This window comes from Coffea eugenioides, chromosome 1 (assembly GCF_003713205.1).
Source record: "Coffea eugenioides isolate CCC68of chromosome 1, Ceug_1.0, whole genome shotgun sequence".
In the NCBI taxonomy this organism is placed as follows: domain Eukaryota; kingdom Viridiplantae; phylum Streptophyta; class Magnoliopsida; order Gentianales; family Rubiaceae; genus Coffea; species Coffea eugenioides.
The window spans coordinates 49,131,642-49,157,111 of record NC_040035.1 but is presented as its reverse complement, the minus strand read 5'-3'; the positions used below and the strand labels follow the sequence as shown (position 1 = coordinate 49,157,111).

General features: G+C 38.2%; 4 protein-coding genes across 7 annotated transcripts; 2 read left to right on the top strand and 2 right to left on the bottom strand.

The window, feature by feature from the left end:
• Positions 1 to 1,139: 1,139 nt before the first annotated feature.
• Positions 1,140 to 4,341, top strand: LOC113750266 (putative ER lumen protein-retaining receptor C28H8.4). 2 transcript variants are annotated; one of them, XM_027294269.1, is made up of 7 exons: positions 1,140 to 1,292; positions 1,385 to 1,647; positions 2,468 to 2,667; positions 2,980 to 3,120; positions 3,208 to 3,288; positions 3,862 to 3,989; positions 4,092 to 4,341. In XM_027294269.1, the coding sequence occupies exons 2-7, from the start codon at positions 1,422 to 1,424 to the stop codon at positions 4,138 to 4,140; spliced, it is 825 nt and encodes a 274-aa protein (XP_027150070.1). In that variant the 5' UTR covers positions 1,140 to 1,292; positions 1,385 to 1,421; the 3' UTR covers positions 4,141 to 4,341. The 2 variants fall into 2 exon arrangements, with proteins under 2 accessions (XP_027150070.1, XP_027150066.1); XM_027294265.1 differs by having other exon boundaries at positions 1,140 to 1,647.
• Positions 4,342 to 6,092: 1,751 nt separating this feature from the next.
• LOC113759818 lies at positions 6,093 to 9,778 on the top strand. Of its 2 annotated transcripts, none has more exons than XM_027302396.1 (2): positions 6,093 to 7,474; positions 9,061 to 9,778. In XM_027302396.1, the coding sequence occupies exons 1-2, from the start codon at positions 6,460 to 6,462 to the stop codon at positions 9,627 to 9,629; spliced, it is 1,584 nt and encodes a 527-aa protein (XP_027158197.1). In that variant the 5' UTR covers positions 6,093 to 6,459; the 3' UTR covers positions 9,630 to 9,778. The 2 variants fall into 2 exon arrangements, with proteins under 2 accessions (XP_027158197.1, XP_027158201.1); XM_027302400.1 differs by lacking the exon at positions 9,061 to 9,778 and adding an exon at positions 7,945 to 8,178.
• Positions 9,779 to 10,670: 892 nt separating this feature from the next.
• Positions 10,671 to 15,401, bottom strand: LOC113759828 (ras GTPase-activating protein-binding protein 1-like). 2 transcript variants are annotated; one of them, XM_027302415.1, is made up of 10 exons: positions 15,135 to 15,401; positions 14,925 to 14,996; positions 14,673 to 14,810; positions 13,901 to 14,189; positions 13,590 to 13,822; positions 13,176 to 13,344; positions 12,949 to 13,070; positions 12,809 to 12,868; positions 11,660 to 11,726; positions 10,671 to 11,334 (listed from the first exon to the last, which is right to left on the bottom strand). In XM_027302415.1, the coding sequence occupies exons 2-10, from the start codon at positions 14,973 to 14,975 to the stop codon at positions 11,051 to 11,053; spliced, it is 1,413 nt and encodes a 470-aa protein (XP_027158216.1). In that variant the 5' UTR covers positions 14,976 to 14,996; positions 15,135 to 15,401; the 3' UTR covers positions 10,671 to 11,050. The 2 variants fall into 2 exon arrangements, with proteins under 2 accessions (XP_027158216.1, XP_027158208.1); XM_027302407.1 differs by having other exon boundaries at positions 12,809 to 12,874; positions 15,135 to 15,400.
• Positions 15,402 to 21,539: 6,138 nt separating this feature from the next.
• On the bottom strand, positions 21,540 to 24,693 carry LOC113764555 (galacturonosyltransferase 8). Its single transcript, XM_027308484.1, has 3 exons — positions 24,100 to 24,693; positions 22,518 to 23,762; positions 21,540 to 22,174 (listed from the first exon to the last, which is right to left on the bottom strand). Exons 1-3 carry the CDS (start codon positions 24,277 to 24,279, stop codon positions 21,899 to 21,901), a joined length of 1,701 nt encoding a protein of 566 aa, XP_027164285.1. The 5' UTR covers positions 24,280 to 24,693; the 3' UTR covers positions 21,540 to 21,898.
• Between the last annotated feature and the right edge of the window lie 777 nt (positions 24,694 to 25,470).

Sequence of the window (25,470 nt, the reverse complement as noted above, 5' to 3'; positions counted from 1 at the left end):
GTAATTTTATTGAATAAATTATATTACAAATATGAGAGACTATAGTTTATTTACAAGATTCATTTGTAGAGGCCATGATCTTATATTTTATAGAAAAAAGTTTAATTAATGTGGAACATATATATTAAAAAATGTGCTACTTATTTCAAACTTTTATTGATTTCGAATTCTTTTAATTTTTTTCCTTTATCTTATATTTTCTTCACATGCTTGTTTCTTGGTGGGAAACCTTTTTTTAGAAAAAAAATATTTCTTAAATCTTAGATGAATGTGTAAAATATAAAATTAAATTGGTATAAATTATTTTTTAAAAAATTAAATGATAAATGGGGCGGGGCGGGTACCCGTTGACCCGACCCTATCTCAGCGGGTACCCTATTATAGGATACCCGCTGATATGCGGGGCGGGTAAGGGTCAAAAAATGGCTGACCCGCAAGGTGCGGGTCGGGTCAGCCAAATGGTGAATGGGGCGGGTACCCGACCCGCGCCCACCCCTAACTTTAAATAGGTAATGCATATTTGCTTATAAACTATACTCCTTAAAGTTTATTAATTGTTAATTGATTTGTAGTATTTTGTCATTCATTGGACATGTAGTACAAATGACAAATTTGGTAAAAAATTCTAATTTCACTCTCTAAAACAATATTTTAATCGTTTGGACTGAATTTGCAAAGGATTAGTAACCTCAAGGGAGGTCAGTGTAATTTTTCAAACCACAGGGGAGGTTAGTGCAAATGTCAGAAACCTCAGGGGAGGTTTCTGCAATTATCCCTTATTAAATAGTAAGGATTTAGATGTGAAAAGATTTTAGTAGCAGCAGTTACAGGAAGAATGGTGCCGACACGACGTTTGTATAAGAGTCGAGTGAAAATTTGATAGATAGATACAAATGTTAAAATGTTACATTTGAAATAATAAATAATGATAAGTGTGTTTAAATAGTAGATTATTTGGAAAAGAAAAAGTATTGTAATATTTTTTTAGAAAAATATAATATATATGAAATGAAAAAATGTATTAATAATACAAACAAATAAATTACAGTCCAAACAAATCCTTACACGTCACCAAACTCTTGCTCACGCTTTATGTATGGAAGAGAGAGATGGGCATAACATATCAAATCAATCACACGCCAAGACACCAACAAATCCACGCGCCAACACCTTATTGGACTCAACCGCCGGAGCACCAAAACGAGAAGACAAGGTTCAAAACCAACAACGTTATCCCAACGTCCTCACTAAACACAAACAGTCGAAGTCCGTATTTCGGAAACGTTACCCAGGCATGCTGCTGTCTTCTGCCTTCAACCTCCAAACGCCTTCTAAGTTCTGACTCTCAGATTTACTAAATTCACTCATTGAACTATTAATTTAGGCACAAGGCGGCGGTGCAAGTGGTGGTGGTAGCCAAAATGGGTCGACTGAGGAGTTCGCCGGTGAACAAGCTGTTTGCATGGGTGAGGAGACAGTCGATGAAGGTCAAGATTTTCTTGGCTGTAACTTCGGTGATATGTCCACTAGTGGCGCTGAAATTGCTGATCAAAGATCACAACCACTTTTTCATAGCTTCTGAGGCTGTTCATTTCCTGGGCATCATGGTCTTGATTTATAAGCTCACCACCCAAAAGACTTGCTCTGGTGAAATAAAATCTACTACTATTACTTACCTAAAATTTCACCCATATGTTGTTCCATTAAATTCCAGTGCTGGATTTAATGTTATTCAATTGGCAATTTAGTAACTTTGTTTTGCTCTTGCTTTTATGTCGCTTTCAATTGCAAAACTCAGTACTTATGCATGATCGGAATTCTTTTTTCTTTCTGTTTTGACACTCCAATGGCCACTTATGCTGATCAAGGCCTCACTCTCTCCTCTTTTTCTCGTTTGGCTCATCTTATTCTTGTCATCGAATTTGAAGTGTATACTATTTCCTCTTCTTCGTCTGATGAAAAAGGAATGATTTTTTAAAATCGTGGACAACTGCTTCTGTTGCCTCTGTTAAAAGATTTCAGTAGCCAAGTTCTCGCATTGACTGTAGTTATTTGGAGTAACATCATATGTGTTGACACATATTTTCACTAACCCGTAATCATGAAATCAAGATCAACATTTTGGGTTTACAAGAATTGTTTGGCATGTTGACTTGATCCAAAATTGGTATTTCCTTGGAGCCCTGTGGAGCCAGTGAAAAGTAAAAGTTAATTTTCTCAAATAATTTCCTTGGAAGTTTTGCAGTTTACTATCGCTCACAATTAACATATACATGCCAAAAATGTAATTGTTCTCGATTGGAATTTTCTGTAACTTGGTTCGTCTCTGAAATTGAACACAAGCTTGTAGTCGGATAATCAAATTATTACAGCTGCTTCCTGTTACAGTAGAATCTAATAATGATTCTGATCCAGGTTTATCACTGGTCTTACCAAGATTGCTTTGCTTTCCCAATGTTGCTTGTAGGCCTTTCCTTGAAGTCTCAGGAGCTCACGGCTATATTTTTGGCCGTAAGATTATGCTGTAGCTTCTTCATGGAGGGAGATATCCATACTGTACTTGATTTTGCCACCCTTGTATCAACTTTATGGGTTATTTACATGATAAGATTTAAACTGAAATCCACCTACATAGCAGAGCTGGACAATATGCCCATCTATTATCTGGTAACCTCTTTGCTCCCAGATAGCTGCCATCTTATGCTAGCTTTTTGAGGCACATTTCAGTTCCTCGTGTTGATTTCATGCATTAATGCAAGAGTAGTTTAATTGTGGAGTGCGTGGAATGGTAGGGGAAATCTGCCCTAATTTGCTCGAGTTTCGCTATGCAGTAGTTCAATCTGTGGAGCATTTCAGTAACATAAAATTCATCCCAGTTTAAATACATTAAAAAAATAAAATGAACATTCATCTCATGCTTATGGTGTATGTATTTTAGTAGAAATGTTTTGCTATGTCGCCCTGTGATTTTGTTGGCAGGTGGTGCCATGCGCAATTCTAGCTGTAATTAGCCATCCGTATACCTATCACGCACTCATCTACAGAATACTTTGGGCCTTTTGTGTTTATTTGGAATCCGTGGCAGTGTTGCCCCAACTTCGGATGATGCAGAATGCCAAGGTTTTTCGCCATTTCTTGTTAAGTTTGCTTTTTTCAAACTGATGCATGTCTTGCAAGAATCTATTCGTTTTCTCACATGTATTTCAGATGATTGAACCATTTACGGCCCATTATGTATTTGCTCTGGGTGTTGCAAGATTCTTGAGCTGCGCTAACTGGATCATCCAGGTTAGTATGAGAGCCCATATATATATATATATATTTTTTTCCAGCAACGAGATAACATTTGTATAACCTAATCATACATTGAGAAGCATAATTCAATATTTATAAGGGCAACTGATTGATATTTTACGAGGTATTCTGCTTGTATACTCTTTAGTGGGACTTGGGAGGTGCAAATTTGTAACTAGAATCTCTGAGCCACTAGTCCAAAACTGGGAGGTGATATTTACAATTTTGCGATAACTTTTGTTAATCGCTATCACTAAGACTTGCTAAATTCCTATTCATTACTTAAACACTCGTGAACACTGAATGAAATGCACCGAGTATCTTAGAATTTTTTGGGTTTATAGGAACTTTGAATGAGATGGTTTTGCATGGGGAAACCATCAAAATAGGTTGACCTGACCCTTATTTGAGGAGGCAATTTTGGTTTTCATAGTGTATTTCTTGGAGAAGACATGAGACGTAATAGAATGCCCCCAGCATACATAAGTCTTGTAAATTTGTAGATGTTGAATAGCTAGCATTCTTCCCTGGAAATATAGTCCCTAATCCATTTAAATACATTTGCAGGTTTATGATACTTCTGGAAAGTATCTGTTTGTGCTTGGAGGAGGGTATTTGTGGGTTGCAATGGTTCTTCTATCTGAAATTGTCCAGACGTTCATCTTGGCTGACTTCTGTTATTATTACGTCAAGAGGTGATATGCTTAAGCACTTCATTTCAACTTCTTCCTCGTAGTTTGTCATTAACTGGTTCACAAGTAGCTTACCAGTCTTAAGTCTATTTTCTTCTTTTGCAGCGTGATCATGAATGGCCAGCTTCTAGTCACCATGCCTCTGCCTGTATAATAATAGTACCACACTGATATATATATATATCTTTTATGGTAGGCTTGGACAAAACATTTTACTCATATTCTTGCGATTTTCTGTGGGTCTGGATCAATTTGGGCTTGGGTCATGGTCCATGCTGCCGTAAACGAAGAAGGAACGTGATTTGTAATTGCTTGTCCAATATCTCAATCTAACAATTATTTCTAAAATTTTGTATTCGAGATTCATTAATAATGGAGCGAGCTACAACTAAAGACCATTTCCCTTCTCTGGGGACTGGATTCCGTATCCACCTAACAACCCTACAATCCACGCCAATGGCATCAAAATTCTTAAACAATGGGTTGTCTTGACCAAGAAAGGAGGGTACTAGTGTATTTAGCATATGTACTTATTATATGATTAGCAGTTTTACCGAAAAAGCTGTCCTATATCATATGATTGGCTATTTTTTAAAAAAAAAAAAAAAAAAATGCAGCGCTTGCATTATTTGACCAAGACAAGAGAAACAAATCATATATATATATATATATATATATATATATATAGTAAATCTTATATACATTGACAGTGTATCTACTATCATCTTCAGATACATGACATATGTGTAAAAATTAAATTTTATATAGTTGTTATTGATCAAATGTTGACAGTGTATACACTGTTAGTATAGAAAAGATTAATCCATATATATATATATATCATTCTACGACTAATGGCATGGATAGTTGTGGTTTAGGGGTGTCACTGAGTATTAACTACGCGGTACAATAAAAACAGTAACACAATTAATATAGATATTAATAAAACAGTAACACAATTAATATAAATATTAATAAAACAAATGTAGATACTAATATAAAAAAAAGAAAAATGTAATAAATTTTTTGGGCACATTGAAATTAATAATGTCTTTTCCTCCGTTCAATTCCAAAACATCCCATCTCCTACCTTCAACCGTACCTGAATGAATTCCTATGACCAGGGAGGGAGGATCTCAATTCGATAGTTATGAGGATTAAAGGTACGGATAGTGAATCAAATACTACTTTACCTTGTTTTGATTGCAAATTTTTTTTTTTTAAAATTTTTAATCACTTTTTCACTCACTATAAAAACTTCAAAAAAAAAAAAAAAAAGCGATAGAGAGGGAGGGTGCCTACCTGGTACTTAAGATTAAAGTGCAAGGACATTTGGCCCACATGCACCAGCCTATCGTCACGTCAACCCGCTTTAATGGACTTTTCTGTTGCTTTTTTGAAACCAGGCTCTCATCTTTCCAGACCTACCTGGCACTGGCAGCGACACTTTTAATCCATCGTAACTCAAATCAGCATTCACCCTTTCCACACCAACCACTCGCCGCGTGTCCTACTCCTACCCGCCCAGATTCCCCCGCCTCGACCCGTCGCTATCTATCTCCCTCCCCACACTCCACACCCCCCTGCCTCTCTCTCTCTGTCTCTCTCAAGTCTGAACTCTGGTTTTTTTTTTTTTTTTTTTTTAAAAAAAAAGAAGACGAGAACGGGAAAGCAAGCCTGCAAAAAATGAAAACACACCATCACTCCCCTCATCAGCTGACCTGTCACATCGACCTAGCCCCACACGTGTCTCTCTTTCCTTACCCTTTTCTGAATGCTCCTTCTTCTCCTCTTCCATGTGTCGAGCTTCCGTCCATCTACGTGTCAACCCTGCTGTGGCGAAAGCGACGGTGCATCCATCCGTACTCTCAAAGCGACCCGCCAAAAAAGCATTAAAGCCATCTCCAGAAAGGAACACGTGTCGAGTTCTCCTGATCTCAGAGCGCGTGTCATCTGACACACCACGTGGCAGCCGGAAAACGCATGCAGGCCTTACATTACTGATCACAGCAGCAGCAGCAGCACCGGCGAATAGATTAACGTTAAAAATTGATTTAATTAAAAGCAGCGGCTCCTGGGCCCGGGAAGTCAAAGATTATGTTCACCGCTAAACGAGGATTAGCGGGCTAACCGTACTTAACGCATGTATCAAACGTCTGAAACCTTGAAGCATCGCTGCCTTTTTTTTTCATCTTACGTGTCAGCCTAACCTCCACTGTCCTCTACTCTCCTCCCTCCATGTAGCACTCCCCCCCAGCTCTCGCCTTGACCGCTCCTGTTTCTGTCCTCCGCTGGCTTTGAGTTTTCTTTTGTTTTCAAGCGAAGTTTGAGCCACAGGGGAAGAAGATAATAATTGGCATCATTGTTTTTTTATTGTTATCATGAAGTCATCTTAGTAGTTCCAAAATTTTATTCCTTTCTTAGTTTTCGAGTTTGAGGGGATTTTTTTTTTTTTTTTAAACTTTTCGTGCTGATGGGAATGTTGGAGGTATCTGGAGTTGGGGTGGGAGAGAGTGAGGAGGAAATTGAGCTGAGTTTGGAGCTATCAATAGGTGGGAGCTATGCAGGAAAATGTGAGAAGACAACTGCATTAGCAGAGGAATCCTTGTGTAAAGATGAGGAAAGGGGTCTTGAGAATATTATTGTCCCAAGATCTGGTTTTTCATCTTCTGATCATCGTCAGGCTATTGTTGTTGTGGAAAGCGATCATCATCGAGTGGAGGGCGGCCGGTTGAGGAGTGGATCATCAGAAGCTGTGGATCAAAACAGGAACATCAGGGAGATGCAAGCCTTGAGAAGAAGGGAAGCAAGAAAGAAAAGAGAAGAGAAGCTCAGAAAATCATCCGTCAATTGTAAAGGGATAATTAATGTTGCCAATCTTGACAAGGTGTGTTTGGAGGCACAGCAGTTGCAAGCCAGGGCTGAAGATAGGGCAATGAAAGAGAAGGAGAGTGTTTGGGATGATCATAGCAATCATTGTTTAGCTGGCACAAGGAAGGAGAAGAATGTTGTTGCACTTGTTATAGACACTGAGGCTATGAAAGACTCAAATTTTAGCGAAAAACAAGGTTCAGACCCTAAAGAAGCCATTGCTTCTTGTCAGCAACAAAATCTTGTTGGGGTGATGCAAATGCCGGAGGGGCTTTACCAGCAGTCACAATGCGGGCCATTAAAGAAAAATGGTAGTGTGTATCGATATGGGGTGGCATGTTTGGGTCCCTCCGGGGTTGTGGCCGGAAACGAGGAGGATGAGATGATGAAGGAGAAGAGTATGTTTCAACCTGCATTGGGTTGTGGGAGTTTCCGGCCTTATCTTAATGCAAATGTGGTTTTGAACATGAGACATAATTCAGGGAGGGGTTGTGATTCAGGACACAATAGTAGCGGTGGCATAATAAGTAGGATTGGCAACCAGAAAGCTGTCTCCAATGGTTCTCTTGACAAAAGTTCCTCAGCCATTTCAGATTATAGAAGTACATCTGGGAAAGGTAAAACAATGCAACGTTAACACGTTTAAAGCTGCTAAATTGCTTGCTTTGATGTTTTCTTGGTTAAGTAGTAGTTTTACTTTATTGCATTTATCTTTTTGTTTAACTACAGCATTTGTCACGTACAAGGAAGGAATTGCTTAGGTGCTGGAGAGCTAAGATATTGAAAAAGAACAGTGATCTTTAGAATAAAAATGTTGGTTATAATCTATCATAATTGGAATTTCGTTAATTGGTGTTCGAGATGAAACTGATTAGTAGTTCCTAGAAATTAAAGAAAACTATGGAAGTGGATTTGTGAAAAATCAACATCAGACAGGTCGATATTGGAGAAATCGTCCAGACACAGACTCGCTTGAAAACAACAGAGTGGATCTTGAATATCGACTTTCACGTCGATTTAAGGAAATTAATTTCAAAGCCCATTGTTATGAAAACTGCAACTGACTTCAAAGTTTTTATGAAAACAGGATGGATTTCCTTCCTGCAATGTCTTTTGGGGGACAAGAACAGAAAGGGGGACGTTGTTTTTGCGCTTCTGGATGTGTTGATGCTTGGTTTATAGGCTTGTTGAACTGCAAGAACCTTTCTGAATCAATAATAGAATAGAGTCCTTTATGATGAGTCAAACTTTCGAACCACTCTCCAAAATTTTATTAGTAAGCCGAGTCTATTTCTTTAAAAGTCCACTCTAGATTAGATTTCATAGAAATGATTTCGATGTTTGGGGAAAACTAATCAAAAGGACAGTATTTTTCTAATTTCAATTGAAAACCACAATATTCTAAGCCTATGCAGAGCTTTCATTAATTGGTTTCCTAACATGTTCTTCTTGGATCACATCTATGTCGGGACTTGTCAAGACGCTCTAATGGTTCTCGCATTTTTGGTCTTTTCTTATGTTTGGATCGTTATCCTTCAATATTCTCATGAAATGGTCTTCAGAGATATGTTTAGGCGGACCATTTCTAACAACAAAAAAAAAAAAAAAAAAAAAAAGAGAATTAGACCTCTTCCCAATAACACCCACATCGCACCTGCATGTTCCTCTTGGATAATTTTATATGATCTGCGGTACTCATAATAAACCTGTTTTGGTTCTATTTTGACAATAAAAAAGAAAGTGTTTCGGAATGGTGAAGCGACAAAAATGGTGATCGTCCTTTTCCTGAGAGTGCGTAAGGACACTTGTTGAACTATCTTAGGCTGGTCACCCTGATGGTAGTGCATTGACGGTCTTATATTGGAAATCAATTTGACGTTAAAAGGGAAAAATAAAAACAAAAATAAATCTGAACAAATGAAAAGAGAACTGGATAATGTGGACTTGAAATCCATATTGAAGTTGAGATAAATTCAAACTTTGCAGATGGTTGTGGATTTCTCAAGTGTTCACTAGGTGCTGCCTGTGGGCTAATTGAGATCAATGATGACATCCCATTTGATACTATGTATGGTATACGGAATACCCCGCAAAAAGAATCAGAAATCTGAAATAACAACCATCAAGATGTTTGTGATGTTCTATTTTCTGGATGGGGAAAGAAACCAGTACCAATTCGTTAACATTCTTAACACTGTTGCAGGTGGAAGCATTAGCGACACTGGAAGCCATTCCAGTTGCCTACAAGCAAATGATAGGCAGTTAAGCCTTTCAGCAACAAGCGATGCTCTGCATCAAGCTGAACCCAATAGCACTCTGAGCAATAGGGAGAGAGGGGAAGAAACAATAAGAGTGGCGAACTCGCCAAAGCAGATGTTTTTGGCGGCAGAACCACAAATTTGCATGGTCAACACTTGCGGAAATTATAAACCAGATACCAAGTCTAATGCAGTGTCTCCAAAGTTCAAGGACACAACTTCTAGCCCTCTAAAGCAATCCAAGGAGGTCAAAGACAATCCATCCAAGATTCAATCCCATAATTTTGCGATGCCTTCTCTGCCACAAATGCCTTGTGTGTCCACCACAGGAAACGGTCCAAATGGTAAGACGATAACTGGGTTCCTGTACAGGTACACAAAGGCGGAGATTAGCATTGTCTGTGTTTGCCATGGAAGTTCTTTCTCTCCGGCTGAGTTTGTGGAGCATGCTGGAGGGACAGACATAACGCACCCACTGCGGCACATTACCATGATTCCTTCCTCTTTCAGATAGCGATTGGGAAATAATCAACGCCTTTCTTTCTTTCTTTTCTTTTGCCTGCTGCAGAATAGGGTAGGAGAGAGAATTAACTAAATGCTCGGATGTAAAGCTAGTACATGGGTTTTTCCTAGTTCCCTGTAATGCAATGAAAAAAGCTCTAATTTTACTTCTTTAATCCTGATGATGTTCTTTTACTGTCTTTGATCGTATGGACATGATTACCTTACCATGGGAATTTTGATAGGCAAGCGACCACAAGGAGCAGGTACCTAGCCACCCTGAATGCAAAACCACCGGAGTCGGCATCCACGGCCATGCCCGTCGCCCACCACCCTGGACACCATAATTTCACACATTGGGACATGCTTAATGTTCAATAACTCTCTAAGCTCACGTTCCCACTGGCTGCGTCATGTGCGGAAGCGGAAGGTTATCATGGAGATGAAAACTGTTGCACAAGAGGAAGATAAACTAGACAATGGACAGCAAAACATCGACTATCGGTATAACAGAGAAAACTTGCTCCGGAATGTTTAAGCCCAAACGGTAAATAGAAGGACTCTACCTTAAAAGTACAACGAAGTCAAAGCCCAGAGATATATTACATCCCTCCACTAACACCCGATTGCCAGTGCACAGTTGATGTCTGAATTGTCCAATCCAGTCCAACCGTAAGCGAGATGCCAGCAAATCCACAGGTAGATTATGTAACGTAGCGTCGCGTAGAACGACATTGATGAATTCGGGTAGATTGCAACAATTAATTCAAAATTTTAAGTAACACAGAAGGTATCCTGCGCCAAAAGCTGATTATCAGACATCACAAAATCATGTTAACAACGTGGAACATTTGTCAGAGCAGTTACGAATTCCAACAAGGCTTCATCTGTCACCTAAATACCAAATTCCTCAGCCTCTGAATAATTTGACATGGGAGAAGAAAGAACAAGTAACCTAATCCCATTCGTCTTCGAAGATAAGATAAAATGGCTTACACGAATAGAACAAGGTTATATACACAGTACTGCAAACAAACGAAAAAAAAAACCAACATATCAAAGCTAAAACCAGCTATCATTTCTTCCAAGTATCTAGAGTAAAGATACCCCCCAAAAAAGAATTCGTCGAGTACAAAAAATAAGCCCATAACCGAATGACAAGCAACTCTTCTTCGGGCTTAGTTAACCTTGTGCTGTTACATCACAAAAACTACATGGAACTTATCTACTATCCAACTATACTTGCCAGAGACGAAAAAATTAGAATAGAATTTGTCAGAAATTCCAATGAAAATTTCAGGCAGCCCCAACAACCTGTCTACCCAAAGGATATCTCTACTCACTTGATCCTTACAACTGCAGAGAAAAGAGGAAGGGGGGGGGGGGGATGATCTAACAAGATGTCTCACCAGCCCTAACTAACCTAATAAACCATCAAGCAGTAGCAGACACTCGTGGTGTCATATTCTTAGTTGTTCCGTTTGCCATTCCACCACCAGTGCGGTTCATGCGGCCGCCATTGCTGTCAGACCTTTGGTATCCATCACCTCCGCGGTTTGATACTACTCCTCGATTGCCACCTCTGTTGTTGAATTCAATCCTACCACCAAAATCACCTCGACTGTAGCCCCTGCCACCTCCATAGTTTCCACGGCCTCTCACTCCCTCATTTCTGAACCCTGAAACTCTTCCAGATTGATACCTTCCCCTATTATTTCCTACAAAAGCGAACATAATAAATATATTAGGTTGTGGCAAGAGGAACCAAGTTCAGTTCCAACACTAAACTTCATAATTGGCATATCTATTACAAACTTCAAGAAATGTAACAAGCATTGCAATCATCAGCCCATCCCTTTTTTCACCCGAATAAAGGCAAAAATAAAATGTTAACTGGAAGTCCTTTCTCAACCTATTAAAATTCAGCCAAGGAACAGGCAAGGTGATAGACATCTAGGAATGTTGATTTCACTCTCTCTTAATCCTTCATATATAGACCACGTACACAACATTTATAGGAAAGCTTTGCAATTTCCAACTTGCCTCGAGAATTTGTAGACCTCTTTTCTTCAACAATGGCCTGGCGTCCACCAATTGCAATCGGAGAAGCCTGAAAATATCAAGATTAAGACATTTTGGAGGAAATGGAGTAAACAACAAAAGCAAATAAGTAATGAACCATTTAAGCTCGTCTACTTGAAAACTAAATTAGACCAGTTAAATACTTGGGACAACGTGAAGAATAATAAGCATTTAAACCAATGAAAGAGAGATTAGCAACCATTTCTAGGAGTTTTTTATTCTCCATTTCTGTGGGGTAAGGAGGGTTTGGTGGATTGGCTGATTCACTAAAAGAGCAGATCATACAGAGGGAAGTGAAAATTTTACACCACAAGACAGCTAAGAGATGCCTCAACTAATGCTTTTGCATCAAATTGGATGACAGGGCAAGGTATACCCATAAGCAATGTGAAATTAGAAACATCCCAACCTCCATGATAACACATCCCCCCTCTTTTGACACAGAGAGAGAGAGATTTTTTTTTTGTTTTTGGGAAGAAGGGGGGGGGGAGAGGGATGGCTAGAGCAGTTTGATTTGTTCATATATTTAAATGCTTTGCATTGATTCGTGGACATCAGAACAAGTTTAACACTAATGCTCATAAAGCTTTTGGCTGAAAAAACCCTGAAATGCCCATTTAAAGCTAGATGGCAACAAAGCAGTCTTCACATACCATCATAAAGGTAAAAGGAAACCAGCAATCTTTGGAAGGATTACTCAGTTACTGTGTATAGTTTCAGGTTTTTGTGTAGCATGTAGTAGTTTGTATGAATAGATGCTAAGCTGTCATTGTACTAAAGCATGCACGACTAGGATCCATCCCATCACAAGCATATATACCCCAAAAAAAAAAAAAACAAACACAAAGATCTTTGCACTATAATAGCAGGGACACATGAATGACCACAGTAATTGGAAATAACTATGAACTAGAAATTTTATGAAAATAATTGTATAAAGGACAAAAACAGAAGCTCATAATCAAATGATTTAACAAAGTAGTCAAACTTTAGGATTTCAAGACTTTAATAGTTCAAAAGAAACCAGACAAAGTTCAGTAACTATAATCTGTTATTAATTTTGTAAAACATAATATGGCCCTGTTCATACTATCATAGGAAAGCAGGTACCTCAATTGCTTTTTGAACTGCACTTGGTACCTCAAATTCCACAAAACCAAAACAGAAACCCTGTTGCTGCAGGAGAAAACAATATAGTCATAAGGCAAAAAACACAAAAGTACTATGTAAATACATTTGTTCCTACTTACTCTGTTGCTTCTGACTTGAATGCCTCCATTCCTTATGGGGCCAAACTTCTTGAACTCATTCTCAAGCAATGTTACAGTAGCATTCATTGGCAAACCCTTTATGTATATTGAATAGCCATCCGCTATTCCAAGTAAGAAAAATGGGCACATTTAAATACAAAACAATATACATGGGATCAAATACATAGCAAAAGATTAATAGTTCAAAACCCTCAAAAATAGCTTGCCTTCTCCATCTTGGTTATTCCCATTATCAACTGCATCAGGACGAGGAACCAGTCCATCAGATTCCGGTTCTGGGGGAGGGATCACCTGCTCTTGGCTCTTTGGTACAGATTTCCTAGGAGCAGGCGTAGGAGATGCAAAAGCCACTGCACTTTCCTTCAGGTCCATCACCTAAGACCCACAAAAAAAAAAAAGATGTTTGGATGAGATAACCAGTAGCAGAAGACCGAACTGCCTCCAATACCAAGAGCTAACAAACTCAAATTTCCTTTGGTTGAATCAAATTTTTACAAAAAATTTACATCATCCTATGGCATAAACATGGTTTAGAATTCTCAGTACAATGGACAACAAATCTCCAACTGTTTTTGACACACACACACAAAGAGAGGAGTAAATTTTATAGTTTAACTCACGATGGAAGCATATGATTTCTTAGGCACTTCTTCAATTTTGGTGTTAGATTCAACCACAATCTGCATTTCATCTTGGACTTCGTCAAGAACCTCAGCTACTGGGACTTCCTCCTCAGCATTTGGGATTTCTCCATTTTCAGGAGGGTTGTACACTTCACCCCCACTAATTTCCTCAGCTGAAGAAGTGCTTTGCTCAGAAACATGATTCTCCTGCACAGCCGGAGGCGGAGGGTCTGCCAGATAACAAAAAATTAAACAATTAAAAACAATCTCTAGCAATTGGCAACAAAACAAGCATCACCGTTTCATACTTTGTTCTGGAGTCACAGGAGCAACCACTTCATTTGCCACCCCCTGGTTTGTGTCCTGTTGATTCCCATTTTCTACGTAGCGAAAAATGTCATTCAAAACAAAGTAGCCCCTATCTTGGGGTGCAAGGAAAAAACTCTGGGAGAAATTCCGGATCATGTTGTCGTTCCCAGTCAGATATCCAGTAACAAGAACCTGCACTCCCCCGTTAAAAGACTCTTGAGCATCTACAGACCTGATCTCTGCTCTGAACTCCTCATAGTTAAGTGACAATATTTTCTCATTGATTGCCTGTAAATTTGCCACAAAACCAGACAACATGAAAAACTTGGAAACTATAAACCTTCAAAACCGTAGGAGCTTTTTGTTTTTTATCATGCTTCTTATCAATGAATGTTCTTCAAATACAAATCCTTTTAACCTTTCATCTTTCTTTGACAATTAATTGCAATAAATCCAACTCCTTGTGACTCACTTGTTTCAAGCCTAATTAGTTTCAGTAGATCCAACTTTCTTTAAGGAGAACCACCACAGAAGAATTCTCGCTTAAGCTAAAATGAAACAACCCCATACTAGGACTGGACTTAACTGCCCAAGTTCATTCATAAACCTCTTCATCTTTCCCCGACAACTCTAGCTTCTAAAACTGGATACATAAAGCTTAAAAATGACGCTACCACTAAATAACAGAAAAATCAACCACCAAACCATAATATTGTCAGAATTAGCAGAATTACAATACAAAAGAGTATTTCAAAGATATTAAAAGTTTACTTGCATAGTTGTGGTGATGCTCATGCTGCCATCATCTCCAGGCCGCCCAAGCTTACTCATATCCTGATAAAACCTGTAAACAAGCTCCGGCGAGTGGTGCAGTATATGATAGTACTGTTGCACAAAGGCATTCCCAACCTACTCAAAGAAAAATCGGATCAAAACCGTATAAATGAAGCTAAAAAAATTCAAGAATATTCACGAAAAGAGGAAAAAAGGAACTCAAACGAAAATCCTTGAACAAATACATACAACTTGTGCAGAAACTGGTTGCTGTGCCGCTACTGCTGCTGCTGCTGCCATCAGCGATGGATCCCCCTCAACCTACAAAAAAACCCTAAGAGTAAGCTTAACTAGTAGATACCCTAACTCCTCGTAAATCTTAGGGTAAGAATGATTCTACACAAAGAAATGCAACTACGATAAGATAACTTTTTTTTTTTTGGGTGATCTGGTGGTTACCTGGATTCGACTTGGATCAAAGGAAGGTGGAGAGAGAAGCCGGATTTGGCTAGTTTCTCTCTGTTCTCTTTTGGTTTGGCTCGAATTCTTGCGACTCACTCTCTCCTCTGGAGCAGCGGAAGGGGAAGCTAGAGGGTTTTGCAGGGTTAGGCGGGCGGGAGGATGTTTGGCTTTGGGAGGCAGCAGAGGAGGAGCTGAGAGCGGAGGAGAGAGCAGAAGTAAATAAGGGTTTGAGTGGATTTTTATATAATTTGCTAGAGAGAGAGAGAGAGAGGGTGCGTATAACGGAGGCAAGTGCAACAGAATACCAATAATCGGGTCGACCTCTTTTTGCCCTTTTCTTTACCCCATCAATTTGTTTTTTCTGGATTCTTTTAAGCGTTATTCAACGGGCAAAAAATCAGTCAAACCCCATTTATGAAAAAATAACAAATTAAAAATTTTTCAATGTTTATTGCTCCTTCACACTTATACATTGTCTAAAAGTATTTCTACAACATTGACATTAGATTCTTTTCAACATTTGTTCGCCCAACACCCAGTTCGAACCTTGCCTCCCATCAATTTGCCACAATTGTGGTTCTTCAAAAAATCCAGATGGGTGTGTGGTGCACCCGTCTGATCCGGTGGTGGTTCTGTCCCCCATAGGCCCAGTTGGAGGATCTCCCCCTAGTTCGATTAGGATAGAGTAGGGATAACGATTGACAAAAAAAAAAAAAAAAATTACCTACTTAACTCATAAAAGGGTTCTTAATTACTTGTTGTAGTATCTACGATATTCCTGTTTCTAACAACAACAATTGATTGATGTGAAATATAAATTATTAAAAACTACTCTCTCCCTTTTTTTATAACTGACGTTTAAGAAATTTGCTCTTAAGTACTTTTATCTGTCGTTTTACTATCCCCATGCAGCATTAATTATTTTTTCACAATTTTACCCTTTTATCTCTCTTTTCCAATACAGGGTTCAATTACTACTCCTAGTTAGTAAGTAAAACAGTACCATTTAGTACTCTAGTGAGAGAAAACATGGGTGAATTGGACAATTAATGAGGGTACAAAAGGAAAGTAGTGTATAGATTTAAACATTGAGTTTTAAACGTCAGTTATAAAAAAAGTCCTTGGGAGTTTTGCATTGATAAAGAGGTGGGAATGAGTTCTACAAGTTTATCATTGTCATCAATGTGTTTAGATAGGAGATTAGTTGAAATATTATTTGAAACAATTATCATAATACTTTTTGTGATGTGATATATATCAAATAAAAAAGTGATTGAAAATATAATGATATATGTTGAAAATGTGTTTGTGATACACGTAAATAAATTTTTTTTACACATAAAACCTATCCAAACATGAATATTCATTAGTGATTGTTTTTTCATATGGACTAAGCCATAAATAGGGTTTTTTTTTTTTAAATGAACGTGCAGATACTATTAAAAATTAATGCCAAGCAAAGCAATAAAATGTTGGAATCAACAGTACAGCTTAGTAGTAGTTTACGGACAAACGTACGAGACGAATGATGAGAGCAGACTGGATTTAATGAATACCGCAATTAATACCTTGGAGGAATGATTTTGATGAGCGTCATTTTGTGCCACTTATTACTACCAATACGAATTATTGAAGTCATTGAGAAAGGCGAGTAGAATTTATTACGGAATTGTTAAGACCGAATAAAATTTCCAACTAATGCTCTGCAAGCAAAATAGATTGGCGTACGGATTTTAATTAGAGAAGCATAACATCTTGAACTTGACCTAGTATGTCTTTTAGTTTTATAAGGGTGTTAATTCGGCTTTTTGAATTGGATTTTGACAAATTCAAACTCCGCTTACAAATTATACAAATTTTAGGCTTTTGAGCATTCGAATTTCGGATTCAAATTAAAATGTTCAAACTCAACTCATACTATTATATGAGTTTTGGATTCAACCCAAACTCATAATTATATATATTTTATATTTTATCATTTGAATTACTATAGATTTATAAATAAGTTATTAACATTTTATCTCATAATACAACATATAATCATAAATTATATATATATATACAATTATACTCATATATGAGTCGGATCTGAATCTAACATGACTCAAACTCGACTCACAATTAGTTTGACCTCAATATTTAGGTCCAAATCTGTCTAACCCAATTAAACTTCAGACTTAATGAATTAGTTTGACCTCAATATTTAGGTCCAAACTCTGTCTAACCCAATTAAACTTCAGACTTAACGAGTTTTTTGCGAAACCAAATGGGCGGGGCTCAAACCATCCGGATCTTATTGACAGCCCTAATCTTTTGTTAAAGAGAAAACTCATGCTACATCTTTGCTTAGTTATTTCCAATCGTATAATCCCATGCTCACTCTTCCACCTTACATTTCTAATTGCAACAATTCGCCCGTTAAGTTTTTAGTGTTTTTAATTACGATACCTATGTTGGAACATAGGTATCTTTGAAGAGACGTAGTAAAAAAGAATCCCTTGTTTGTTTTCCACGAGTGTATGGAAACAAGGTGGTGAAAGATTCAAAACTTTATTCTCAAGGTCATCATTCGTCTTCTCTCACAAGTAAATAAACGTTCTATTTGACTCTTTGACGATGGTTATGATTCCAATTCCGCCTCAGATAAGTTACCACATATGTTTTTAATCAAATCTTTATCGCATAACTTGTGTGTGTCGTATGCTTGAGTTGAGCAACAAGTACTAAATCTCATCCAATCGAGTTCAAATGGCTAAGCAAATTTACATTTGTAAGTAACATCTCAAGCTAAGGTTGTGTTGGAATTGCAATTTTTTGGAGTTTTTGTAATTTATGTATTGTAGCGATTTGATATACGTGAGATAAAAATGTGTTCACGAAAAATGTAGAGATTTTTTTGATAAAAAAATCCCTTTCCAAAAGTACAAACTAGCTCGTTCTTGGCTTCCACCAGAAACAATAATGATAAAGACGAGACTACAAATCAGCAATATAGCGTTAACGTGCCTAAATTTTTTTTCCAAGAGGGAGACAGAGATTGAATTTGTGTCTTCCATTATAAAGATTTACCCGAAGCCGAGCTTTAAGCATATCCTTGATCATACTTTGAGATACCGTAACTTCTCTTTCATTTATCAGCCAATATTAATAAAGCCTTGGTTTCTGAAGGTTGAAGAGCAGCATCCTCTGGAAAAAACCTAGCTTCCGCCTCTTAGACGCTAGAGCTAGCCCTGGCCCGAGCAAAACGGCCCAGCCAAACACAGATAAAATTTCACCCTCTTTTCATGCACTCGCCGTAGATGGTGAACACCCTTCTCCTCTCAGTCCTTTACTTATTTGCTGTCCTCGTATGAAAGACCAAAATTTCATTGGCAACTTTTTTTCCTCCCCAACACACTAAATCCAGGAAATTCAAACAAAAACGAGAAGCTAGAGATTACTGAAATTTACACGGTATTTGCAAGAGAAGCAAGAAGATGTCTTCAATGTACTAGCTCTGCTAGTTCAATCATCAATGAATCTTGTCATTATGGCTTCAGAAACCCATAATCTGGGCATTCTGTCTAATGCTGCCTAGACATGCTAGCGTGCTACTAACTGGAAAAAGTTGCTTTTATGCTGCCATAAGATCTATATCAAATATATATTAGCTCAAATTTTGAATATCCTCAGCTTTATAACTGCAGGAGCAACCGCAAAAGTACTACTGATAAATGCACGGATAAGAGACACTTTGAAATGACATGACATTACTATCACTCATACTAATAAAACTATTTTGGGAAGACCATTCGATAATCTAATAATAAATAAATTCAGCTTAAGTCACCATAATAATTTTATTAACTCGATCATACATAAGAAAGAGAGACATGCTAGCAGGAGCCAGAAGGCCATGAAAAGAACATGAAATTCATAATGAATAGCAAAGTGTACAATCATCATATAGGATCTTGATCACAAATACTCGATCCCTTTTCATTTCTTCCAATACACACCAAATTTTGGAAGAACAAAGACTACCAAGCATGGATAAACACGAAGGCACAGACACTACCGTCATACACAAGACTGACCATTTAACACACTCGTATCCTTGTGTATATCTTTTCTTTAGCCTTAAGTAATTTCAAATCAGGAATATTACCAGGTGTAAGCAACAGAAGACTTGAAAAATAGGTAGCCAGCCATACAAATTTAGGTTTCATCACAACTCCGTGGTCGTCATAATAAACTACTTCCAATAACATCGCTAACATGAACAAATACTTAAACCATATATGGACATTTGCATGTCCCTTTGCTATTATTGTTTGGTGACTTGGGTAAAACATCCGAAAGCATGTCGGCCCGTTTTGCCGGCAAGAGGCAAGTTTCATGCTTTCAATTGATTAATAATGGATTACCCAGCATTTCCATATCATAAGATGGTAACACAGTTGCCATGTAAATATTCTAACTCTGCCACATGATCTTCATCAACAACATTCACCTGAAGAAGACATATTCTTGCCTCCTCTCACGCTTCACAAGGTAAAACACTTTTAGCTTGTCCTTATTAAAAATCCACAATCTGTTTACCAGATCTAATTTGTAGATAAAAATGCGAATCTTCCAAAGCTTTTCTCCTATTTTCACTATTTCCATAGGCACACACATAATACTTTTGACAGCCATGCCCTTTGCCAGCAAAAATCTTAAAGGCAAGTTCTTTCTTACATATAGAGGGTGAAACCCAAACATTTAGTTAATTTTATGTACTTAAACAGGGCAATTAAGTGTCTTCAAGAAGGTAAGCTGACCATTTAACAATTCGTTTGGGAGAAAACAATGCCACAGTCCTTGTACTCATTGTTCAACCCAAAAGCATGAATCCTTCAGAAAGTTGCTTGTATAGCTCTTCCACACCATGATAATCATTCCACTATGTCTCAAATGAGGTTTATTTCATTCAGTTATTATACTATTGTGAATGAGGATTAAGGAGCAAATGATGCTACAAGCAGTCAATGCAAAAGACACCAGGGGCCATTACGCAAATTGACAGCAGCATCAGATCATCCTTGGTTCATACTTATCTAACATATAAAAGTTCAATGATCAGGATACACATGGGCCTTCTATTCAAAAACATATTTCTTGGACCAAAATATACTTTTGAACAAAAGGACCATGGGAATCAAGATCATGAAATTTTACATGTTATCACATAACCACAGCTACAAGCAATAAAGCTAAACGTATGATGCTTTTCAATGTCAGAATAGGACACCCTGGATCGAGAGGGTTGAGATATCAAACTAGAAAAAGGGAAAGAATTTTAATATGCATACAAACACAGGACATCAGTGTCTTCATGGGTTAGATTTTAGGCTCAGGTCATTTTCATTTTCCAGTTACAATACTTAATCCACGACCTCAAATATTTTATTTTATTCACACCAAAACTATCCATAGACAATTCAATCAGTTTGGTTTCAGGTTGGGTGGACAGGTTGAAATCCTAGATTAGCACAGGGATTGTCTTCAGTCATCCTGTAAGAGTAATTCCATCGGAAGATTTTAATAAAGATGACCAGAAAAGCATAGATGATAGAAGCTCAACTTTTTGCCCCTTGGGAATGAGAACAAATACAAGAAAAGGAAAGTGAGCATATAAACAAACAGAATAAGAACTAAAAACAAATTCAGGATACTGTCCCTAGTTAAATTAAACACTAAACCAATAAAACATTACTAACTATTCCACGTGAAAGTTTCTTGCCACCCCGAAACAGGGTTTCAGGCTACAATCAGTCAAAGCTAAAATGAAAAATGAAATTGGCTGTTAATAACGGCCAGTATTACCCTAAAGTCCGTCAAAATACGTATACATACATACACACACACACAGACATATATATACACATACATATATACATAGACACAAGAAGTTTTTTAAAAATATATATGTATAAATGCAACAAGCTTATCTTTAGCTTATTATTGCACAACAAAAATTCTCTATATCACAATTCCAAATAGAAAGAAACAAGGTGTATCCTCATATTGAAAACTGAAGGGCCCAATGACAATGAGGAGCTTCTGTCATGCAAGCAAAACATCAATTGATTCAATTATTTCCTAACGAGTTTCCCAACACCAACATGTGAACTTCACATGACACACAAGAAGAGGCCGATGCCAGAGTTTGCGGAGGCTAAAGATTGTTTCAGAAACAGGAACAATAAGCAATCGAGACAGCAGGTCAGACATGTAAAAGAGGGTACTTGAAAACTGATTATCCAAATTTTGGGCATCTCACTTATATACTTACAGCTTAAGAGGGTTACATCTATTATTTCATAAAGCCCATCCAAATAACAATATGTGGAAAGGCCAGATAAAAACAAAATTCCAAACTGCAGACAAATGGGAGCAATTAAACCTTTAACTGAAAAAAATTGGTAACCATTACCCACAACATCATTGCGCATCTCTAATAGTACAAATTTGTTAATTAGAAAGAAAAAAAAAAGCATTCTATAAAGCTTAACTTTCAGTCCCCAAATTTCAACTGTAAACATTATGAACAGTTAAGGAGTAGAACTCTAGACTAGTATAGTAGTGATGAATGCTGAAAGTTGAACAGAGAAGAAAGTTTTTAAGGCATAAAACATTAGAATTGATTTACGTGCAAGAGAGGTGCGCAGGCCACAGGAAAAGGTGCTGGCAAAACTTGCTTGGGCAATCCTTCAACACAGGTCACTTCATAACATTAGCTATAGACCAAAATTGCAGGCTTGGATATGCTCATTTTCATAGTCAACATACTTTGTCCAAAGGGGCCTATACTGAAGCATGCCAATATCAAGCCACGGTTTCAGATTCCCGTTGAAGTGCACAACTGCAGCATTGGTAATCTCAGCCTTGTCGATGAATGGATTATAACCAAGGCCCAAAACATGCCAAGACTTGTCTAGTGGTTTCGTTGTTGAGTAGTATGTGATGAGACCTGGAGGCAATGTTCCCAATTTCCAGAGTGTGCGATTTTCATTCTGCCAAAGAGATATTCGTGATTTTAACAGTGACAAAAGAAATTTTTTGATTGCTAATGTCCTTGATGCACATAAGAGATAACAGAAAATAATACATAACACAGCAAAGAGTAAGGCAAAGAAGCTATGGCTGCACAACCCCAGGATATTAGCAATACAAGCATATAAACAAATCAGTTGCTGATCCTACTCCTAATACCAAAAAAGGCAAGAATAATACGTTACTTGGTAAAAGAAAGAATAGAATTGATTATCTTGAATAGAATTGTACCACTACCACACAGAAATTAACATGCGTGGGTTACTAATCAAGGGCAAATATTAAATTTCAATGTAGGCTTACCAGATTCTGCCAATAGTGGTATTCTTCAGTACATTTCTCCCTCCTCCATGCGTCCAAGTCGAAGAAATTCATCCCATAAGCCCAAGCACATGCATTGGGATTGAATTTAGCGTTAATTAAAGGATGAGAAAAATTCATGTATTGTTTATACCGGTGAAATGACCCAAAGCATGTCTCTACGGCACCATTCACCTTCCCATCCATATCAATCTTCCAAAGCCCAGTCAAATCCTTTTGCACCACAATATCATCATCCAAGAACAAGATCCTGTGCAATTTCGGGTACATTTCTGGTAAGTAGAACCTCAGATGATTCAAAATGGAAAGATACTTGGGATTCCTGAATTTCATGTTTGTCGTATCTTTTGTTGCATTCTCCAGCTTATTTTCAAAGTAAAACTTCTGGAGATTTGCAGATTCGAGCTGTCTAAGAACTGGGACATAAGAAGAGTTCAAAAATTTGTAATCTTCGACAGCCTTCACTTCAATGTGCGCCCCGTTGTAATCCTTGATCTTGAACATGACTTGCATAGCCCCCAGATTCATCTTATCAGTCACCACATGAAACACATGCTTCCATGGCTCTTTTGAGTTGTTGACAGCAGAATTTACGACTACGGAGGCAGCAATCACATTATCAGAGAAGATGGCATAGTGATACAGTTTTGGATCCTCAAACTCTGGTGGCATAGGCTTCCCCTCATCAGTATATTTCTCCGGGTGCGCAACTCGCTCTTCCATCAGCCTCATAGCCACGCAGTGCAAACTCTTGGGGATCGACTTTGCAGCAATCAAGCTTGAGAAAGCAGCCTGCTTCCTCACCTTGGTTAACTGCTCATTCACAGCAAAAATGTTATCTTTCAGCTTCTGAATTTTGAGTTGATTATCAAAACTCTCTTTGGCCTCTGAGATAACTTGCCGCGTCATTTTAATCCTCTCCTTCAACTCCTTCTCGAACTGTCTGAGCACTGATTCATCAATTGAGTCGGCATCCATGCCAAACAGACTGCGATAGAAAGGTTTGGATATTAGATCAGTGTAGTTCCGGGAAAGATCCGCAAAAACCCTAACAAGCTTAGAGTTCTCAAGCTTGAGCTTCCTAGCATAGGAAGCATAAGCGAGAACCAAAGATCGGTGATCATCGGCTTGCTTTCGAATCTGATCGAGTCTAGGCTTCAGGGGATCGGATTTCAGCGCCAGTACAGACCTCCTAGACCGTCCTCCACCGGCCAAACCAAAAGAGCCCTAAATTCAACAGAAAATCCTGTTAATACAACATGAATGTGTTATGAGCCCTAGATGAGACACGTGAGTGACAGAGAAATTTGTAGGTAAAGGCAGGCCACAAACGTTCCAAATGGGGTAGGAATGACAGACGCATAAAAATCACTGCAAGAAAAGCACGATATCCTTCAATATAATTATCGAGTTACTAATTTCTATCTTTAATTGGACAGTCAAACTATAACGAATATGCAGAGGAATAAACACATGACCTAAATAAGATATATGCATGAAATGCTAAAGAGAATGGGGAGGGAATTAGAATGAACAGATGAGGGAGGAAGGGGGGGGAGCAGACCTGGTCGAGATCGGAGGAATGGGAGGAAGAGGAGTGGAGGAGAGAGAGGGTGGAGAAAAGGAAAAGGGCGAGGGCGAGGAGGAGAGTGGCGAAGAGCTTGAAAGACGAGGAGTTGGAGGTAGATAGGCGAGGGGCGGGAGCCCGATCTCGGAGTAAGGCCCGAAACCTTCCAATCGCCATGTCCTCCTTTCGTATCCTAGAGATTCCCAGGAAGCAGCAATAATAATAATTCCCAAATCCAATTTCGTTGAATCGTTTTGTCTATGTCAATGTACTTCAGTTGCGATGCAATTTCGATATTCCAAGGAAAATGGCAAATGAAAGAGAGCAAGAAGGCAAGAGGGAGTGGGAGAGAGATGTCGGTGGTAGTTTGCCTCCCGCGGCTACTACCGCTGCAGTGCTGCTGCTGGTCTCTCAAGTCTCAACTCAACGAACGCGGGGACTGGGGCCTAGTGAGTTGACGGTGGTGACGGTGGTGAGAGAGAGAGAGAGAGAGAGGAGAGGAGAGGAGAGCGCGTTTTTGTATCTTCTACAGATAGGTGTTGTTCATCACGCTCCTGCGCATGGCTCAAAGCTCCAAAACAGCAGAGGCGAAAAAATGACGAATACGTTCAATAATACATCTCTCTAGAAGGGATGTCAAGTGATAGTTGTAATTATAAGGTATGCTGTTGTGATAAGAAGTATTAACTGTTAAGAAGAAATGATAACGATAAGAAGTGATAATGCCGATCTTGTGATAAAAAGTGATAATGACGATTTCGCTCTTAAGATAAGGGTGTGTTTGAATTGCCATTTTCTGTCAGGTCGTTTTTCATGATCATATTTTTTAATTATCTTTTTTCTTCACGTACATCAAATCGTCACAGTAATTTTTTCATGAAAAATGACGGAAAATGCAATCTAAACGGATTGGCTCTGCATATTAATTCATTAAAAAATGTAAAATTAAGTCGGGCAACAATTAAATCAACGGCAAGTGATGAGTATGTGTAATTCCAAATGAGAAGTTCAATGTGGAGTTACTAGCAGGCAGGGGAATATCTGAATTCTTTTAGAAATATCCCTCAAAACTTAATACATATCTGCATCTTTCAAAACTGTTCCGCAGAATAGGGTTGCTGGCTCCTGGCTTTTGTTTCGGTATAAATTTTGGTTCATTTTTTAAGTGTTTTACGTACTCCGGTAACCAAACAAGATGGGGATTATAAGGTGGAATTCACATGGGATTGGGAGTCCGATAATGCGAGATTATGGTTGCGTAACAAAAGTAAACGTCCAATTATCGAAGCAGATTATTTCGCATTTGCGCATCTGCTGAGTCTATCTCTCTCTCTCTCTCTCTCATTACCATGATTATAATAATGTTAA

What these genes read in the sequence shown, in the direction of transcription:
- LOC113750266 (XM_027294269.1), top strand. Translation starts at nt 1,422, where the DNA reads ATGGGTCGACTGAGGAGTTCGCCGGTGAACAAGCTGTTTGCATGGGTG. An exon ending in GGATGATGCAGAATGCCAAG is followed by an intron (nt 3,121 to 3,207) that starts GTTTTTCGCCAT and finishes CATGTATTTCAG; the next exon opens with ATGATTGAACCATTTACGGC. An exon ending in GCGCTAACTGGATCATCCAG is followed by an intron (nt 3,289 to 3,861) that starts GTTAGTATGAGA and finishes ATACATTTGCAG; the next exon opens with GTTTATGATACTTCTGGAAA.
- LOC113759818 (XM_027302396.1), top strand. Translation starts at nt 6,460, where the DNA reads ATGGGAATGTTGGAGGTATCTGGAGTTGGGGTGGGAGAGAGTGAGGAG. An exon ending in TAGAAGTACATCTGGGAAAG is followed by an intron (nt 7,475 to 9,060) that starts GTAAAACAATGC and finishes ACACTGTTGCAG; the next exon opens with GTGGAAGCATTAGCGACACT.
- LOC113759828 (XM_027302407.1), bottom strand. Translation starts at nt 14,975, where the DNA reads ATGGCAGCAGCAGCAGCAGTAGCGGCACAGCAACCAGTTTCTGCACAA. An exon ending in AACCAGTTTCTGCACAAGTT is followed by an intron (nt 14,811 to 14,924) that starts GTATGTATTTGT and finishes TTCTTTGAGTAG; the next exon opens with GTTGGGAATGCCTTTGTGCA. An exon ending in CAGTTCAAAAAGCAATTGAG is followed by an intron (nt 11,727 to 12,808) that starts GTACCTGCTTTC and finishes TGATATTTTCAG; the next exon opens with GCTTCTCCGATTGCAATTGG.
- LOC113764555 (XM_027308484.1), bottom strand. Translation starts at nt 24,279, where the DNA reads ATGGCGATTGGAAGGTTTCGGGCCTTACTCCGAGATCGGGCTCCCGCC. An exon ending in ATTCCTCCGATCTCGACCAG is followed by an intron (nt 23,763 to 24,099) that starts GTCTGCTCCCCC and finishes TGTTGAATTTAG; the next exon opens with GGCTCTTTTGGTTTGGCCGG. An exon ending in ACCACTATTGGCAGAATCTG is followed by an intron (nt 22,175 to 22,517) that starts GTAAGCCTACAT and finishes TCTCTTTGGCAG; the next exon opens with AATGAAAATCGCACACTCTG.